Here is an 18,603-nt window from a genome sequence, read left to right as displayed (position 1 = left end):
TTTAACCGCACCTTTAACACATTTCATTATACCAAATACACAAAATAAGGTTCTTTTAAGCAACATCATATGACCCGTTTATTGTATAAAACCAGATGCAAAACAATTTATACAATTAATAAGATTCAAAAGGGATTATGAACAGTGATTCAAACTGATTATGAAACAGTACAATCCAAACACTCCTCGTTGTGTTCTCTGGTCTGAAGTTCCATAAACGTTCTAAACCTAGAACCTCTACAATGATTACAGATCACAAAAGAGTAAAGCACAGCAGGCCAAACTCTTATTATGAAACACCCAGGTGGTCTTACCTGCTCTTAAGTCTGGTCAAAGCCTCCTCAAATTCATTTCGCAGGAACAGATCCAGTGCCACCATGCAGTCTTGAAGAGCCACTGACAGGTCAGACCTCTCTGACCTAACAAACATACAGAAAGAAAAAGAACTTAAAATCTCATTTCACAATCACAATCATCATTTATGAGCGGGAAAACAAATTTTAATGATGGGTTTGTTTCTTAGAAATACACAGCATCTTGCTTCACAAGACTTTAAATGATGGACTGGAATTGTGTTGATTACTTATAGATTGCTGTAGTGTTTTTATCAGCTGTTTGAACTCTCATTCTGACGGCACCAATTCACTGCAGAGGATCTATTAGTGAGCCTATTTAATGCTGAATTCTCCAAATCTGTTTAGAAAATCTTTTAAAATTGAAGGCATTGAAAGAATTGATTTCTTTTTCTCTTGATTGTCTATTGATTTATGCATAAAAAAAAAGTATACTGATGGAGTCTCTTTAGTACCACATTACAGGTAGGACACAGTAACTTCTGTCTCTTAACTAGACATTACTGCAGTTCAAACCTGCCAACTTATAATACTCTTACAGTAACAACAATCATCATTCAAACTGAATTTAGAAAAAAAAAGTAGAGTTTCGGGAAACATAGATTTTTATATTTGTAAATTTAAACTATAATGTGGCATCAAGTTAATTCACTGTACACCATGCTGTAAAAGATGTCTTCATCGTTATGTTGAAAAGCATTTTTTTTTCATTAACTGAGGCTCATTTTTCTCCATTAGTAATTAAACTGAAAGTTCAATGAGATTTAACCTACACATTTCAGGCAATCAAACGTAAGCTTTTCTTTCTTTATTTATTTTTTTACGATGTACATTACAAAGTATTATGCTCACATAAGCTCATAAACATTGATTTAAACATTTCTATAATTGCATGTGCTAATTTAATGTAATTGTGGGATTGCAGGTGCACTGATAGACAAGACTAGGGCTGTGAGCAATGGGACAAGACTGTACAACTCCTACAGTTCACATAACCACACTCTCTAGAGTTGCAATTAAATTGTAAAAGCATCAGCCCTTGTTCAACTAATGTGGCCTAATAAGAGTTACACTGAACAGGATGCCTCAAGGGGGCTGCCATGTTCTGATCACATGACTAGTCAATTCACATAATAAATGAACCATTTAAACATTTACACATTTACAATAATACAATGGCAAACATTTACATGATATATTAATGGAAAATGTACATTTCTAAGCATATAGTGATAAACACAATCATCATTTATGATGTTTCTTCAGACACATGATGAGAAGACAAATGTCTCAGAGAGGAACATGATCAAAGCCCATTGTATCTCTGCATAAGGGACACATTCTTCAAATTACAGCACCATTTAAAATTAATTTCTAAATTGAGTTGAAATTTGTAATGGTCCTGACCTTGCTAAGATTATAGCATGACTCCTAATCTAATAAAAACCCAACAACCACTTACAGTTCTTCCATTCTGAAAATATTCTGCTGAAAACAACCATTCATGCAATTCTGTATGTCGATATATGAACTGGGAATTGAAAGTATGTAAAAAGACAATGGCTCTGGCCATTCTCCACTGAAACAAATCAAATCAATAAGTGTGACTAAAAGAGCGCCACATCTTTGCATTCCAAATGAACACAGAACAATACAGACCCTCTTTATGGGATCCGTTTGGCCAATAACAATGCAATTAATGTCAGGCCAACTATTTTAAAATTTACTTATAAAAAATGACTTATATCAGGGTATTAATATTTTATATGTCATTTTAGACAAAAAAATGAAAATACTATAGGCTTTTAATATCTTCCATTTTGGCTGCATCACAGAATCACTGAAACATTTATCAGGCAGAAATACTGGTTAATAACTACATTAGTACAGTCAGGTCCATAAATATTGGGACATCGACACAATTCTAATCTTTTTGGCTCTATACACCACCACAATTGATTTGAAATTAAACGAAAAAAGTGGAAGGCACATATACAAACTGTTGTAATTCCTACACCGTTCACCTGATTTGGATATAAATAGCTGAAAGTCTGCAGTTAAAGCACATCTTGCTTCATTTCTAATCCATTGTGGATTTGGGGGCGAGGCCATGCTGTGCTGCTTTAGAGAAGAGGAAGAGAAAACTAGAGGTACACCTAAAAATCTGTTTATATATAATTCACGATTCTGTCTTCTAACGATTCTAATAAATTTACAAGTTTCAAAATCAATGTTCTAAAGCAGAGGTTCTTAATACTGTTCCTCACATCCCCCGCTCTACACATGCTCTGCATATCTCTCTCTCTCTCTCTCTCTCTCTCTCATTCAGCTCAGCTCCAACAATTATCTGTTCCAATTATTAACTTATTTTCATATAGCCATGAGAACATGGACACGTGTGCAGTTGGCTTACTGTATTAAAGCTTTAATCATTGTATATACATTAGTATGATAGTAGAATTAGTAGTAGTATTATCTTTTAATAATAATTAATATGATCTATTACTATTTTTTTACAGAAACCCTCAATGACCAAAAATATCTTAAGCATCACCACCAGTCTTAAGTTCAGTTAAAATGACAAATATGCATTCATTAGGCCTAAAAGTTAATTTTTACATAAAAGCATTGTGCTAGGAATATTACTATTATTTAGTAAAATGTATATGATACTGCTACTTCTGTTGAAAAAATTTATAAAACTTTATTTTTTAAAGAAATAAATCACAATATTTTTTCCATGTTTTAATTTTAATAGCAAATCCCCTTTATTTACCAAAAATAAAATGTGTTTAAATTTCATAAATTAAAAGACAAATTAAATTTGGGTGAAACTTGTTTACTGTTTTTCATAATTATATAACTTGTAGAAAAACTTTAAACACAATTGTAAATAAGTATAAAGAATGGCATTGGTTTTATTTTTAGTGCTAAAAAGTTATTTTTTTTAATTAGCATATTTTTGTGTTTTGCTTTGGTACCGAAATTGGTACAGAGAACCATGGATTTTCACTGGTATCAGTACCGAATACTGAAATTTTGGTACCGTGACAACACTAAATCAGGATAAAACTGTATATTAAAAACTAACATAAGCAGTAGCATTTACAAATGACAGTGTATCTAAAAGTATGATACAACAACAAACAAACAAAAAACATAGGCCTACCATTACAAGCCATGCTTGCACAAGTTCTGTACAGTCCTCTTCAATAATATCCTCTGCTTCTCAATCGGGCTCAAACTGAAAAGCGATATTAATGACGCTGTTGTTTACAATACAACCGGAGCACATGCCGCTGAGGTGAGAGGCGGGACATTTAGACACGAACTAGAGGCGATTTAGCCAATCACAACACACTCGGCTAGCTAACCAATCAAAGCCCATCGCCTTTTTCTGAGGGAGTGGCTTCATAAAAGAAGGAAATTATCAGTGTTTCTCAGAGAAGGTACAGAGTGGCGTGGAATAAAGGTAAATTATGTGAAAAATAATGCATTTTTTTTTTATTAAAGGGGTCATATAATGCGATTTCAAATTTTCCTTTCTCTTTGGAGTATTACAAGCTCTTGGTGCATGAAGAAGATCTGTAAAGTTGTAAAGACTGAAGTCTCAAATCCAAAGAGATATTCTTTATCAAAGTTAAGACTCTGCCACGCCCCCTAAAATGGCTCATTCAAACACGCCCCCACATGTCTACGTCATTATGTAGAAATGTTTGCGTAATGCCGCCCAAATGTTCACGCAAAGAAAGAAGGCATGGTTTCAGTAACCGCAGTTAGTGCTGAAGCAGCCATGTCAGTGAGATGCTGTGTATCTCTAGGTGAATGAAAAAGCACTTCCCTTTCATAGGTCACTTCGATGCTGCGGTGACGTCACCACGTATGGGAACACCTTCGGTGTGACGAATGTCTGAAGCCCTATACCATCCCGCCAATCTTATTGGCCAAATAGCGCGTGGCACCGCCCAGCATGCGTAAGCATATATATTCCTGGTGCCGCGCGCCATTTACCTCAGATTTCATTCCTTCAGTACGAAGCGAATCTTCTGTGCCCTATTATCTCGCGTTCTCAGCGATCATCTACGAGCAGTATACTCCTCTCCGCGGACGCGATGAGTCAACGAAAGGTAGGAGCCGTATGATGGGTTATCACGAGGAGGCACTTATGAGAGGTTCGTTGCAGCCTCTCTACAGGTTCTCTCCTTGATAGCCTATGGCTACAGTAAAATATGCATACACTTCCCCTGTGCACTAACGCCATTAGGAAGTATCCGCGCTCTGGAGTGTATTTCTTAAGTCGCCTCGCGTCTAACCCCCACCGTTTCGCTTCTGCGGTCGCCGAGGCCCCGCACGAGGTGTTGGTTAGGGGCGATATGTGCGGCTTGAATATGAATACAGTGATGCACTGGAGTTCCATGTGCTCGCTCTCCCCCACTCGAGCGCGTTAATCAACAGTTTTGCTCTTCAAATGGTGGATTACGGCTCACACAGCCGCCGCGTTTTCGCTAGCGGCTTGGCCCGATGTTATCTTGTTGGATTGAATCCTGCCGTGGATACGCTTCAGGATTATATACAACGAAACGCAGCGAGTTTGACGCACACGCTTTTCTTCATGTTAATATGCCAGGGACTATGCCCTTCACTGAGAGCGCTGTTAGACTGCTAATGCACATCTACCCTCTCACTGCAGTCCCCATACTCTAACTTTGACTGTCTCGCAGCAAGGGCACCTCGAGCGTCATTGAACTGAGCTATCATTCGCGCGCCCCCTCAGACACTCTGCACAATCCAGTCTTCAGAGTTTGAGGGACGGCGCGGAGGCTGGCAAAGATGGCCAGCGTATGACGGTTCACACAGCCACCGCGTTCTCGCTAGCGGCGTGGCCCGATGTTTATCTTGTTGGATTAAATCCTGCCGTGGATACGCTTCAGGATTATACACAACGAAACGCAGCGAATGTGACGCATGCGTTTTTCCTTCATGTTTGCTTAGGACTGTGTCCGCCTCCAGAGAGCGCTGTTGGACTGCTAATGCACATCTAAGCCTCTCACTGCAGTTTCCACACTCTAACATTTGACTGTCTCACAGCAAAGGCTCCTCGAGCGTCAATGAACGGAGCTATCATTCGCGCGCCCCCTCAGACACTCTGCACAATCCAGCCTTCAGAGTTTGAGGGACGGCGCGGAGGCTGGCAAAGATGGCCAGTGTATGACGGCTCGCACAGCTGCCGCGTTCTCGCTAGCAGCGTGGCCCAATGTTTATCTTGTTGGATTAAATCCTGCCGTGGATACGCTTCAGGATTATACACAACGAAACGCAGCGAGTTTGATGCATGCGTTTTCCTTCATGTTCTCTAACATTGACTGTCTCGCAGCAAAGGCACCTCGAGCGTCATTGAACTGAGCTCTCATTCGCGCGCCCCCTCAGACACTCTGCACAATCCAGCCTTCAGAGTTTGAGGGACGGCGCGGAGGCTGGCAAAGATGGCCAGTGTATGACGGCTCACACAGCTGCCGCGTTCTCGCTAGCAGCGTGGCCCAATGTTTATCTTGTTGGATTAAATCCTGCCGTGGATACGCTTCAGGATTATACACAACGAAACGCAGCGAGTTTGACGCATGCGTTTTCCTTAATGCTTGCCAGGGACTGTGCCCTCCAACAGAGAGTGCTGTTGGATTGCTATGCACATCTAACCCTCTCACTGCAGTCCCCACATTCTACATTGTTTGCCTCGCAGCAAACGGTGCTTCGAGCAGCATTGGATTGAGCTGTAATGCCAAACGTTCCCTCAGACACTCTGCGCAATCCAGCTTTCAGAATTTGAGGGGCGATTCAAGGGTCCTGCACAGACGACCCATTTATGACGGCTCGCACAGCTGCCGTTTTTCGCTAGCGGCAAAGCCCGATGTTCAATCTGTTGGCCTAATTCCTGCCGTGGACACGTTTCAGGATTATACACAACGAGACGCAACGGCTCTTATACATACACTTCCCCTGTGCACGAACGCCACGAGCTTTTCGTGCCCGGATATTTTAACATGTATGACAGCGTTGCAGGAAGCGGAAATTTTGAGATCGTTAGTATGGTCTCGGCCGTGTGTGAACGCTTGCCCGACATTTCTCTATGGGTGTTACGCACGATTTGTCATGGATACACCATTCAGTTTCAATAAGGCCCGCCTCCTTTCCGCAGAATTCTTTCCACGGTGGCGAAGCCGATGGAAATAGCGGTGCTGCGACAGGAGATGTCAACTCTGCTGAGCAAAGGGGCTATAGAGGAAGTACACCCCTCTCAGATGGAGGCGGGGTTTTTTACAGCCGTCATTTTGTGGTAAAAAAAAAAAAAAAAAAACACTGACGGATTACGACCCATTCTGGGTTTACACCATCTGAATCTTGCACTCAGGAAGTTCCTCAGATTCGCTTTAGAGAGCAAAGCGTATCAGTATTTCTCAAAATGCATGGATGGATCTCTGGCCCCGTTGCGGCACCAGGGCGTTCGTGTTTGAACTATTTTAGGCGATTAGCTGGTGTTTAGCGCAATCGCAGACTCAAGCACACTCTCATGGGGATCTTGTGCTGAATCATTTAACAGCCTGGGCTTACGTATGGAATGTTTCACCCCGTTGTCTCCGCATCGGACGATTCCGGTGACACGGCGATGTGTGATGTCGCTTAAAAATATGTATGTCAACCGAATTCTCCTGACTGAATTCTCCTGACCGGAGTCCGGCTGGGGATTTGCGCTTCCCGAGAGACTGTCACGACGGATGCGTCTTTGACCGACTGGGGAGCTGTTTGTCAAGGGAGTTGGCACATAAACAGGTTGAAATTACTGGCTGTTTTTCTGGCTCTCCAGTATTTCTCGAATCTGCTGATCGGCCGTCATGTGCTGCTCAGATCAGACAACACAGCGGTTGTGTCATACCTGAATCATCAGAGAGGATTATTCTCTCGCCCCCTGTGCAGGCTGGCGAAACATGTTCTTTGTTTTCAGAACTAAATTCTATCGATCCGAGCTGTTCATGTCCCCGGACGTTGGACTTTGGAGCGAATTTGCTATCCAGGCAGACTCTGGAGCAAGCGGAGTGGGGATTGCACCCCCAATCGGTGAGTCTCCTATGGCAGATTTTCGGGGAAGCGAAGTGGAATTGTTTGCGTCAAACACGACTGCGGATTACCCGCTTTGGTTCTCCCTATGCCCTCCAGCACCCCTGGGCTTAGATGCATTAGCCCACAACTGGCCCAGGACCAGTTTGTATGCGTTTTCCCCCAATCTGTCTGATTTCGGCGATATTACGCAGAATACGGGTGGACAGGGTGGAACAGCTGCTGCTGGTGGCTCCGCGGTGGCACACACACAGCCGTGGTTTGTGGATCTGATCAATCTGTTAGCGGGCTCTCCATGGGAGATTCCCCTCAGACAGGATTTATTATCACAAGCACAGGGACTGATTTGGCACCCGAGGCCAGATCTATGGAATCTGCGGGCGTGGCCTCTGAGCAGAGTGAGTTCATATGTCCCGGTCTTTCTGCTGAAACTACAGAGACTATACTGAATTCTAGAGCAGCTTCTACGAGACGCTTATATGCTTTCAAGTGGAGACTGTTTACGGCCTGGTGTGAAACTCATAATATGGATCCAGTTTACTGCCCAGTGGCGTCAGTACTGGAGTTCCTTCAGGAACGTTTTTTGGATGGAGTGACACCAGCTACCCTAAGGTTTACGTGGCAGCCATTCAGCTTACCACGAATATATAAATGGTGCCTCAGTGGGCCGTCATCCACTGTTTCTCCTTCATACAGGGTGCGCGACGGCTGAGGCCTTTCCGCCCCGTGCGGGTCCCTTCATGGGTTTTTCCATTGTGTTGCATGGTTTATCAGGGCATCTGTTTGAGCCCTTGGAATTGTTCCGGATAAATCCTGACTTTTACAGCACAGACTCTGTGGAAGTGTTGTTGCGACCAAGGCCTAATTATGTCCCTAGGTCGCATCTATCCCTTTCGCTTTCAGCAGGTGGTCCTGGAGGCTTTTTCTCCTGCTGCGGCGGAGTCTGGGGATCTAAGTCTTTGCCCTGTGAGAGCGTTAAAGACTTATGTGGATCGTACTGCCCCATGGCGTGAGTCTGACCAGCTGTTTGTCTGTTTTGGACATAAGAATAAGGCCATGCAGTTACGAAACAGTGCATGTCCCATTGGCTGGTGCAGGCTATTTCCTTGGCCTATGAGGCGCGCGGGCTCGCTTCGCCCTTAGGAGTAAAAGGTCATTCCACGAGAGCAGTGGCTTCTTCTCAAGCCTTTCTCAGTGGATCTTCTATGGATGATATCTGTGCTGCGGCAGGCTGGTCCTCACCGAGCACTTTTATCAGGTCTTACAGTCTGGATGTGAGGATGGCTTCTGGCTCCCGGGTTCTCTCCGCTTGACCAGATGCTTCCTTGGATCCAAGCTATCAGGTACGTCAGGCGTGATGGTATAGCGTTCCCATACGTGGTGACGTCACCGCAGCATCGAAGTGACCTATGAAAGGGAACATCTCGGTTACGTATGTAACCTTGGTTCCCTGAATAGGGAACGAGATGCTGCGGTTCTGGCCGTGCCGTACCTTGATAGCTTTCTTCTTCGTCATGAAATCTGAGGTAAATGGCGCGCGGCACCAGGTATATATATGCTTACGCATGCTGGGCGGTGCCACGCGCTATTTGGCCAATAAGATTGGCGGGATGGTATAGGGCTTCAGACATTCGTCACACCGAAGGTGTTCCCATACGTGGTGACGTCACCGCAGCATCTCGTTCCCTATTCAGGGAACCAAGGTTACATACGTAACCGAGATGTTTTTTGGCCTTCCAAAAGTAGGAAAGATTTAGGAATCTTTAAGATTTCTTACAACAGAACAGCAACGCATTTTATGGAAACGTTTCGTGAACCTAGGAGAGGATGTAATTTTGACTTTGCTTCAACAATCTGCCGCTTATGAATCAGCTACTGGAAGTATGTTTTGTTATTAGTTTAAGCATTTGCTACTGAATGTTTAAATGTAGAGTTTTGCTTGTGTGTGTGTGTGTGTGTGTGTGTGTGTGTGTGTGTGTGTGTGTGTGCGTGTGCGTGTGAGAGAGATGGTCACACAGTGGAGTCAGCGGTCTTAACCGTCCGTGGCTTGTGTACTGCAAACACATGTGAGCTTCATCACTTTCTCTGTCACGCCACTCTGTTCCCCTTTCGGGCTTGAACTGATTGTAAAACTAAGGACATTATTAATGGTCTTTACATTTATTTTTCTCGTGATTATGGAAAGGGCCGTTACATTTCTGGCGAGTACTTGCAGTGTTTGGCCAATCACAATGACTGCACTTGTCGGAAGGAGGGACTTTGTAGAAAATGCAGCATTTGAGGGAGGCAGGGCATAGAGGACCTACAATAAATTTACAGTATTTAAAAAAAAATAAAAATTAAAAGTGTTTTTTGAACATTAAAGCATGTCAGCATATTCTGTTACACAAAATAATGATATTTTTAAAAAAGCATCATATGACCCCTTTAAAAAATGCACCCCAGAAACACAATCAAAACTAGAAAAAAAAACTGTGAACCACCCCTTTAAATAGCTGTATGCTAGCTCAAGCTTTAATCTTTTTGTGTGCAAAATGCTTCAGGCACTATTTTTAAGGTTCTTTAAAAGGACATAAGGTGCGATATATCCTTGATTACAGTTCAAAGACATTCCCATTACATTTTTTTTGTGCTGTATGTGACTGTGAGTGAAGGAGACTATACTGAGAAATAGTAAGAAACAAACAAAAACAGTTTTAAAACTATTAAAACTATTAACTGCATGATAAAGCTTATTCGATTCCAGTTAAAATGTCCCTATACTTTTAAGTAAAAAAAAAAACATATCCCTGTATGAATTTTTATATTTATATTATATATTAAGTAATATCACATAAGCAAGAGTGTTGTTTTTCAGAATCTCAGCATGCAATATCAAATGTAATATTAATTTTATACAACAGTTCAACAATCAAGAAGTTAATTGAGTGAGTTGATTCAATTAATCATTTATTATAACAGCTACTTGCCGCCACCTACTGGTGGTTTTAGTGTCATATTTATCTATCCATGACAGGCCTAAAAACAAGCACAAAAACACACTCTGTAAAATATTGTTTCATTATCATTAGTCTTGCGCTGTTGATAAAATCACATTTGCACCCGTGCTATTCGAGAAAAAAAAAACACTTGTGTGATATTGCTCTCGCTATTCGTGTGATATCCCTTATCATATGATATAAATATGCTACAGGGGCATTTTTTTGCCTTAAAGTCTTTTGTCTTAAAGTTTAGGGGCATATAACTACATTATAGGCTACATCACGCAGTAAGTTGTTGCTCTGCATCATGTTTTTCAACAGTCAACTGTGTGAAGTGTAAGATGACGTAAAAACGTGTATATAAATATAGTTTATTTTTTTATCAAAATGCATTAATCAATAATAAAAAAATTAAGTATTATAATTACAGTATTGACCATGTTTCCTCCTACTTTTGTGCAGAATAATGCCCAAAACTGATGTAAACTTAGTCTTAGACCCTAGAATGAATTTACTGGCCCCGAAAAGTTTAATTAAACCTTATATTTCTGTAAGTAAAACTAGAACACGATTAGCAACAAATGGCTTTATGCATTTCTCATCCCCCAAAGGCGGAACAGAAAGTGAATTTCCTCCCTGATGCTGATATGTGATATCAGAGCAGGATGATTTGAATGAATGAAGAACAGTGCATGCTACATTGAGCCTGGCTAGCAAAAGGAAGTGGTCTGAGATTTGTTCATAAGCTACGGGAGAGGTAAAATGAACCTCTGTACTCCCTGTACCCTACAGTGCTCACAAACTAAATATGATGATGCTAAGTAATTCTGAAGAGCTGATGGCACCTGGGGGCTAACTGATTACTGATGATCATCACCGGAAAAAACAAGCTGACTCTAAAACACACACAAATGCACATGCCCAGTGCTAAGAGACTAACACTCCAACAACAATTAGAAAAAACTGTGCTGTACGCTTTAACAAATTAATTCAACAACACGAGCAGCTCTGAAAGCAAGGGCGTCCAAAACAATTACCTGTGTAATATTTCTAAACCGTTCCTGTTTTTCTGGTTATGCAGGCTGTAAAAGCATTCTCCTTTTAAGAACACTTAATAGTCCTCAATCACTGCTAAAACACACATTCACACAATAGCATGCTCTCAGCTGTGTGACGTTCTTACCCGTTTGACAGAGTTTCTGCCTCTCCTGACATTTTCATCTGGTACAATGAGATCGAGGAGTGCAGTAAAGCGAGAGAAAGGAGGAATAAAATGAGAGAGAAGAGAAGCGGAGTAATTCACAGTGTATGAGAAAAGGCCTTCGCAGTGGTTGCTATCAGCAGAGCAGCAGCTTCCCTCTGGCTACAGCACACACACACACACACACACACACACATACACTCAAGCTGCAGAGAGGACAGTGGGAAAGGAACACAGAGCTTAATAAGATTGGGATGACTATCACACAGAGAAAAAGTGAATATTCTCATTGCTTCTTTCTCGCTGTCTCCCCGCCTTCCAACAAACACACATGCCACCTCAGCCTCCTCCTCTTCTTAGTATCAATCATGCTATACACTACATCCTGGGCTCTGATTGGTAAATGATGCAATGGAGGTGGATCCAATTTCTTAAGAATCCACCTAGCAAAATTCTCCTAAAGTGGGCATCATGCTTCTGCAGTCAAGTGACAACCTGAACTCCACAGCGGTCAATAACATTCAACACAATAACAGGCCTTTAAATCAGTACTGAACAGTGGGGATCATGAGACATGGAACACCGATGCAGACCGCAGAACCAGCACAAGGAAGTGACACAGATTGTGGCGTGATGAGGAGAGGGGGTGTGTCACAATTCGCTGGAGCAGTGATCCTCAAATCTGGCTCGCAAGATCCACTTTCCTGCGGAGTTTAGCTCCAACCCGAATCAGACAAACCTACCTGTGATTTTAAATGATCCTGAAGACACTGAGTAGCAAATTCAGATGTGTTTGATTAGGGAAAAGTGGATCTCGCAAAACAGATTTGAGAATCACTGTGCTGGAGCAAGGAAACAAAGAGTCTTTAATAATACAACAGGGAGACACAGAGCACAAGGATGACATTTAAGACCAGACAAGGAAGCATGAGGCAGACTATACATTTATACTAAACTTAACGAGGGACAGACAGGTGCAGGGAATTAACTAATATTGAGACAATGAAAATAGGAACATGACCAAATAAGGGAACACTGAAACAGTGGCAAAGCAGGTCAATAATCCTGACATATCGACACCTCCCGAAAGGCGCGTCCTGGCGCTGTAGAACAACAGAGCTCAAGCTGAGCTTTGAAATCAAAAGCAGCAGACAGGAAAATATTAAAATGAATATTAGAGCAGAAAATCCATGACAAAGGCCACTATTGAAACACTATTGAAATATGTACTGTAAAAAATTTTAAATACAGTGCAGTTCAAAAGTTTGTTGCTGGTAATTTTTTTTTTTTTTTCATTTAGAAATAATTTATGATGATCACCAAGCTGCATTTATTTGATCAAAAATACAGTAAAAACAAATATTATTGTAACTTAAAATACCTTTTTTCTATTTGAATATACCCGTATTTTTCGGACTATAAGTCGCACCTGAGTATAAGTCGCATCAGTCCAAAAATACATCATGACGAGGAAAAAAACATATATAAGTCGCACCGGACTATAAGTCGCATTTATTTAGACCCAAGAACCAAGAGAAAACATTACCGTCTACAGGCGCGAGAGGGCGCTATATGTTGCTTAGTGTAGACTACAGGAGCACTGAGCAGCATCTCTAGCAGCATAGAGCGCTGTAGACGGTAATGTTTTCTGTTAGTTCGTTTCTCTTGGTTCATGTCAAATTAATTTTGATAAATAAGTCGCACCTGACTATTATTCGCAGGACCAGCCAAACTATGAAAAAAGTGCGACTTATAGTCCGGAAAATACGTAGTTTAAAATGTAGTTTATTCCAGTGATGGCTATTGCTCCAGTCTTCAGTGTCACAAGTCCCTTCAGAAATCATTCTAATATGCTGACTTGTACTCAAACTTTTTTCAATTATTATTATAAATGTTGAAAACAGTTGTGCTGCTTAATATGTTTGTGGAAACGGTGATACTTTTTCAGGATGCTCTGATAAATAGAAAATTCAAAAGAACAACATTTATCTGAAATATAAAGCTTTTGTAGCATTATGAATGTCTTTAAGGATCAACTTTTGAACAATTTAATGCATTCTTGCGGAATAAAAAATGTGATTTTTTTTAAATAAATACTGTATATAAAGCTTATTTGTTTAAAAAAGTCATTTGTACAGATTAGACAGATGCACACTTATTTTATATATATATATATATATATATATATATATATATATATATATATATATATATATATATATATATATATATATATATATATATATATATATACACACACACACACACACACACACACACACACACACACACACACACAGAGGTGGCCAGGAGTTTCTGATGTAATGCATTGGCACAGCTGGCCCTGCCCCGCACATCCACATACAAAGAAACTAAACGACTGAATAATGAACGCTCCCTTGAGCAGGAGTTGCTAATGTGGACTGATGGAGGAAGACTCTGTAAACGTGATGATTTTGCAAATCTGCAGAATATAAATCAATAACTTGCAACCATAACCAATCAGCTCTGTGATTTTTATATTTACATTTCTAAAGAAAATGCTAATGGAATTTGCCCATGCAAAAATATTTAGCACATTGCTTTTCATCACAAACTATCTTATCTGCATATACAGCCTTAATGTTGTTGTTCTATGCATTTCAGTTCTAGATCAAACTAATCATGATCGTACAGTAACCTGCATGACCGAGTCATTACAGTGAGACAATCCGTTAAGAAAAACAAAAATTAGCCTCCTTTTGACTAATCTGATGGAGCTTCATTCTATATTGGATTTAGTGTAGCTGATGAGGAAGCCATCTGGAGTGAACCTTTGAATAATATATGTGGATGATGGTAGGAACCTACCCTTTATGAGAACAATCATTAAATCTCTCTAATGAGATCTTACCTCCATAATCTCCACAATGTAAGAGTATGTAATAAAAAAATAGATGTCACTAGTATCGACAGTAACTTCAGCTTCAAAAAATTTATTATTACTCACATGATCAGTACTAATTTATGCTTATCTTATAGTTCAGTACACATACATAATGCAGTGCATTTTGGGAAGTAACTTGATAGTGCCATCTTACCTGTTGCAACACAAAGGCTAATCTGGCTATTGTTATTCATGTTCACTTATGCATGAACAAGCAAGATTCTAAATCGTTTTTTTAACAAAACATGACTGGGGCAGAGCAAAGTGCAAAATCATGTTTCAAAAAAGAAATGTGGAGGCGGAAACCTACTCATAATCAGTGATGACAGGGTCCAGCCCGTCTTTCTCTATATTAGGTGACCTAAAAAAAAAAAGAAAAAAAAAAAGGAAACAATCTTTTAGTTACTGCCACTATTAATTTTTTTTAAATCAGTTAACAGAGTCTGTGTGCTTAAATGTGTTTCATTTCAAATTGTTGTCAGTGTCACAGACAATAGATCTTGTGTGGAAACATGGGTTGATTTAAAGTGTGGCAACACTCACTCAGATGGAGACGTGGGGCTGTCCAGCGACTCTTCAGTCTTGAGTTGATCCCTGAAAGCAGATGAAAGCATGGGAACAAAATCTGATCTTTTTTTTCATCACTAATGAGCCATTATTTACTTTGCTTCTTGAACACACAAAAATATCTGGGAAAAAACTCTCAAGATCAGATTTCATCAGCTTTGAACAGTTTCCCTAAACATGATTCCCAGTGTCTCATTATTAAGACAATGTGTGCACATTTAATGAACTAGAAGTAGCACTAACTGAAACTTTATTTCCTATTTAATACCTATACAAATAGTTGTATATTAGAAATTCATAAAAATAAATCAGCGATTATTCAATTAAGCAAAAGGAACATTTTTCCCATGTAACAAATTACGTTCTGAAAGGAACATTTACTTCTCGTCATAAAACAATAAACCATTAAGCATTAACAGACAGCAGCAAGCAGCACCTGTGATGTAATTTTTATTTATTTTTTAACAGGAAGTTTGGGTTATACCATGAAAAAACAGGTATCATCCAATCAGCTTGCTCCAAATCTCATCCATGTTATGACATCATCTGCTACATTTTTTTTTTGCCATTGGCCTTTTGATTAACCTGACAGTCTCTTACCATATTGTTAAGGCTCACATTACTCTGCAACATACTTATGATACGGTTTCATATTCATTAGAAAATTAAATAGTATCATTTCGAATGAGTCATAACCATTAATATTCTAACAGGCCTCTAATGACTGCATATTCTATGGTACCATTATATTAATGAGAATCATGGCACTTAGTTAAAATGTAATTCCCAAACTTCATTTCTTTTAGGACTCCTGTTTCTGACAAGGGGTCCATGAGGAAGGCATGAGGAATGTTTCTTAACATTTCAAAAGTATAAAACTCAAACAAATTATCTGTTAAGCATTACATTTATTGTACTTATTTAAATCTAATTGTGCTATAGTACAGTTTTAATATTAAGGCACACCCAAAGAAAAAAAGAAGCAAAGTGCAACAAATCCCTTCACTATTAATTAAATAATTAATACATGTCCTGTTTTCACATTAAAGGGTTGATTTTGGATTACACTTACATTATATCATGCATAATGTAATATTCACCGGTAACATAACACATAACATACACATTGATTTTTGTATATTTCCTTATTTCAATATACAACGACAAATCTGTCTGTTGAGCATTATGTTCTTTTAATTAAAATTAATAAAGTGTTCCTAAATATTCCTACATCCAAGTGACTATAAATGCCATTTGTACTGTGATGTAAGGAGGCAGTGATTTGTAAGAACACAAAGATCTACCCACCAACTGAAACCATAACACTGAAGTCCGTAATTCTCATTTATGCAAATTATCTTCCTGTATCTGCCGCACGGATTTCTTTCCACCTGACCAAAAAGTGAAAGTTAGCAAACCTACTTTTTGTCGTCATTCTTCTTGTTCCGTCTCCAGAAACTCATTCCAAAGAGGAAGGGAAGACCGTGAATCCAGTAAGACAGTGGAGAGTGTGCTGGTCACTACCTGGACATTCGTTAACGTTACCTGTCCTAGCCTACCACAGGTGAGCACCGCACTTCTGCTCGAGAGGTAACAGCGGCCGTGTGTGTTTCTACACTGGCTTTTTTCAACATGTGAGGCAGACAGGGGGGTGTGGAGAAACCCATTTCCACAAATAAAGAGATCCTTTGCGAAAGCTGCTGGAATGCTGTGCTGCAACTCTTCCTTGGTCTTAAAGTCCTCCAGGTTCACCATTCACAAAGTCCTACGAGTATTTTTGCAATTATACAACGAATTGGGTTACTTTATCACTGTTGCCGCGGGTTGTTTTTCATGTCCTCGGCCTGAAAACGTGGTATGTAGCTCACGGAGTGCGAATTTTACCAAGGGAACCCCGCCAAAACGTGTATTTTGAGCCCCGGAACGCGATTTTTTTACGGGGAGCCCCCGTCGAAATGCGATTGGGGTAGTTTTGAGAAAAATTGGGCGGGTGTTGTTGTGTAAACCTGGCAACCCTGGATATCACCGAACTTCACGTGCCAACTGCTGCTATGGTTAACACCTTAAGCAAACTTAATAAAATTTTGTGGTTATAAAATCAAAATTTCAGTGTTATGGCTTGTAGTCTGTCTATTAGCTTTGAATACTTCATTCGAACCTGATCCAATCACAAAACGTAGCTATTTTATAAGACGGCAGTTTCATATGAATTCGTACAATAGGCTATAATTCGTAAGAAAATGTGCGATTCCTTAGGAAACACCAAGTACAAAAAGAAGCAACACCTTATATTTTTAATAGTTTAATATTTATTTTGTTTGTTTTAATTACATGTTACTTAACATGAACATTTGCCTCCAATAAAGGGACGTTAAAAAATAAAATACAATAGCCTGTTCTTAAAAGGCATTAAGTGGCCAACATAAGTGGTTTTCTTTAGAGGCACACAAAGCTTATACATACATACATACATACATACATGATCAACAACAGACAGAGCATAAGAACTTTTTGAACGATATGCAGGGCTGATAATAGAGAAGCAGAAGCCATAAACAGAATGCCAAGCATTGGTTTGAAATGAGGAGTGCAGGTGTTTTTTAATGCTGTTTTTCTTCCTGATTAACGGTAATGCTCCAAATCTTCATAAAATTGTTTGAAAATGCTGGGTTGGCCAAACAAAAGCCAGATTAGACACAAGGTTCGCCATTTCCCTTCTATCATTATTTTCATCTCCGCCACATTTGTCTGTGCCAAAAGCTAAGATAGAATCCTGAAGAACCAAAAAGCAAATATTCTTCCATTATGCTGTCAGATGCTTTCAAATATAAAGTCTGTGTGAAAGAAAACCTTCATAAAGCACATCTATTGTGGTCACTGAAGACTCCAGAATCCAACTATGCGCATGAGACTGAACCTTAAGAGCAAGTTCATGTCTTTCATGCAGTGTGTTGCATTTCCACCTACTGGTGAAACTACATACAGACAGCTGAAACTGCAGCAGAGCACAGTGTAAAATGAAGTTTAAAAAAAAGAAATGTGGAGGTGGAATGTTACATGTTGCAAATAGAATAAATCTAATAATAAATGCACTGGTATTAAGTTTAAATTCACTGTCTGTAAAGCTTAAACCAATCTGTGGACATGAAAATGCAACCGTTTACTATTGATCCCCAGAGAATGTGGCAGCGACTGAATGATGTGCAAGATGGATAAAAGAGCAGCTGGTTCTTATATCCTAATTGACACTGGAAACATTGGAGCATTAAGGGTGCTTTTGAGAAGAGTAATGCAATTAAATGATTAACAAATTATCATCTTTGATTCACCACAAGCTGATTTTCTCTCTCCAAGGCAAGGCTGAATAGGTAGGCACTACAGAAAATATCACTGCCTGACTTAATATTGCTCAATTATATATATACATTTACTCATAAAATTAGTTTTGTGAAACTCAATTAACAA

At 39.8% G+C, this 18,603-nt stretch overlaps 1 protein-coding gene across 3 annotated transcripts in view; it reads right to left on the bottom strand.

The window, feature by feature from the left end:
* The window catches only part of LOC132114754 (tetratricopeptide repeat protein 39A-like), a 28,442-nt gene extending 11,359 nt beyond the window's left edge, over positions 1-17,083 (bottom strand). Inside the window, exons 1-4 of one of the 3 annotated variants that reach the window (XM_059523067.1) lie at positions 16,561-17,082; positions 15,115-15,165; positions 14,882-14,932; positions 315-419 (exon numbers count right to left, since the gene is read on the bottom strand). In XM_059523067.1, the coding sequence (XP_059379050.1) occupies positions 315-419; positions 14,882-14,932; positions 15,115-15,165; positions 16,561-16,601 (248 nt within the window). In that variant the 5' untranslated portion in view covers positions 16,602-17,082. Of the gene's footprint in view, positions 1-314; positions 420-11,627; positions 11,984-14,881; positions 14,933-15,114; positions 15,166-16,560 lie in introns of those variants that run through there. The other 2 variants (XM_059523068.1, XM_059523069.1) reach the window with 2 other exon arrangements.
* Between the last annotated feature and the right edge of the window lie 1,520 nt (positions 17,084-18,603).

This window comes from Carassius carassius, chromosome 34 (assembly GCF_963082965.1).
Source record: "Carassius carassius chromosome 34, fCarCar2.1, whole genome shotgun sequence".
Lineage (NCBI taxonomy): Eukaryota > Metazoa > Chordata > Actinopteri > Cypriniformes > Cyprinidae > Carassius > Carassius carassius.
Note: the sequence above shows the minus strand (reverse complement) of the source record. Positions and strands in the feature narration are given on the sequence as shown.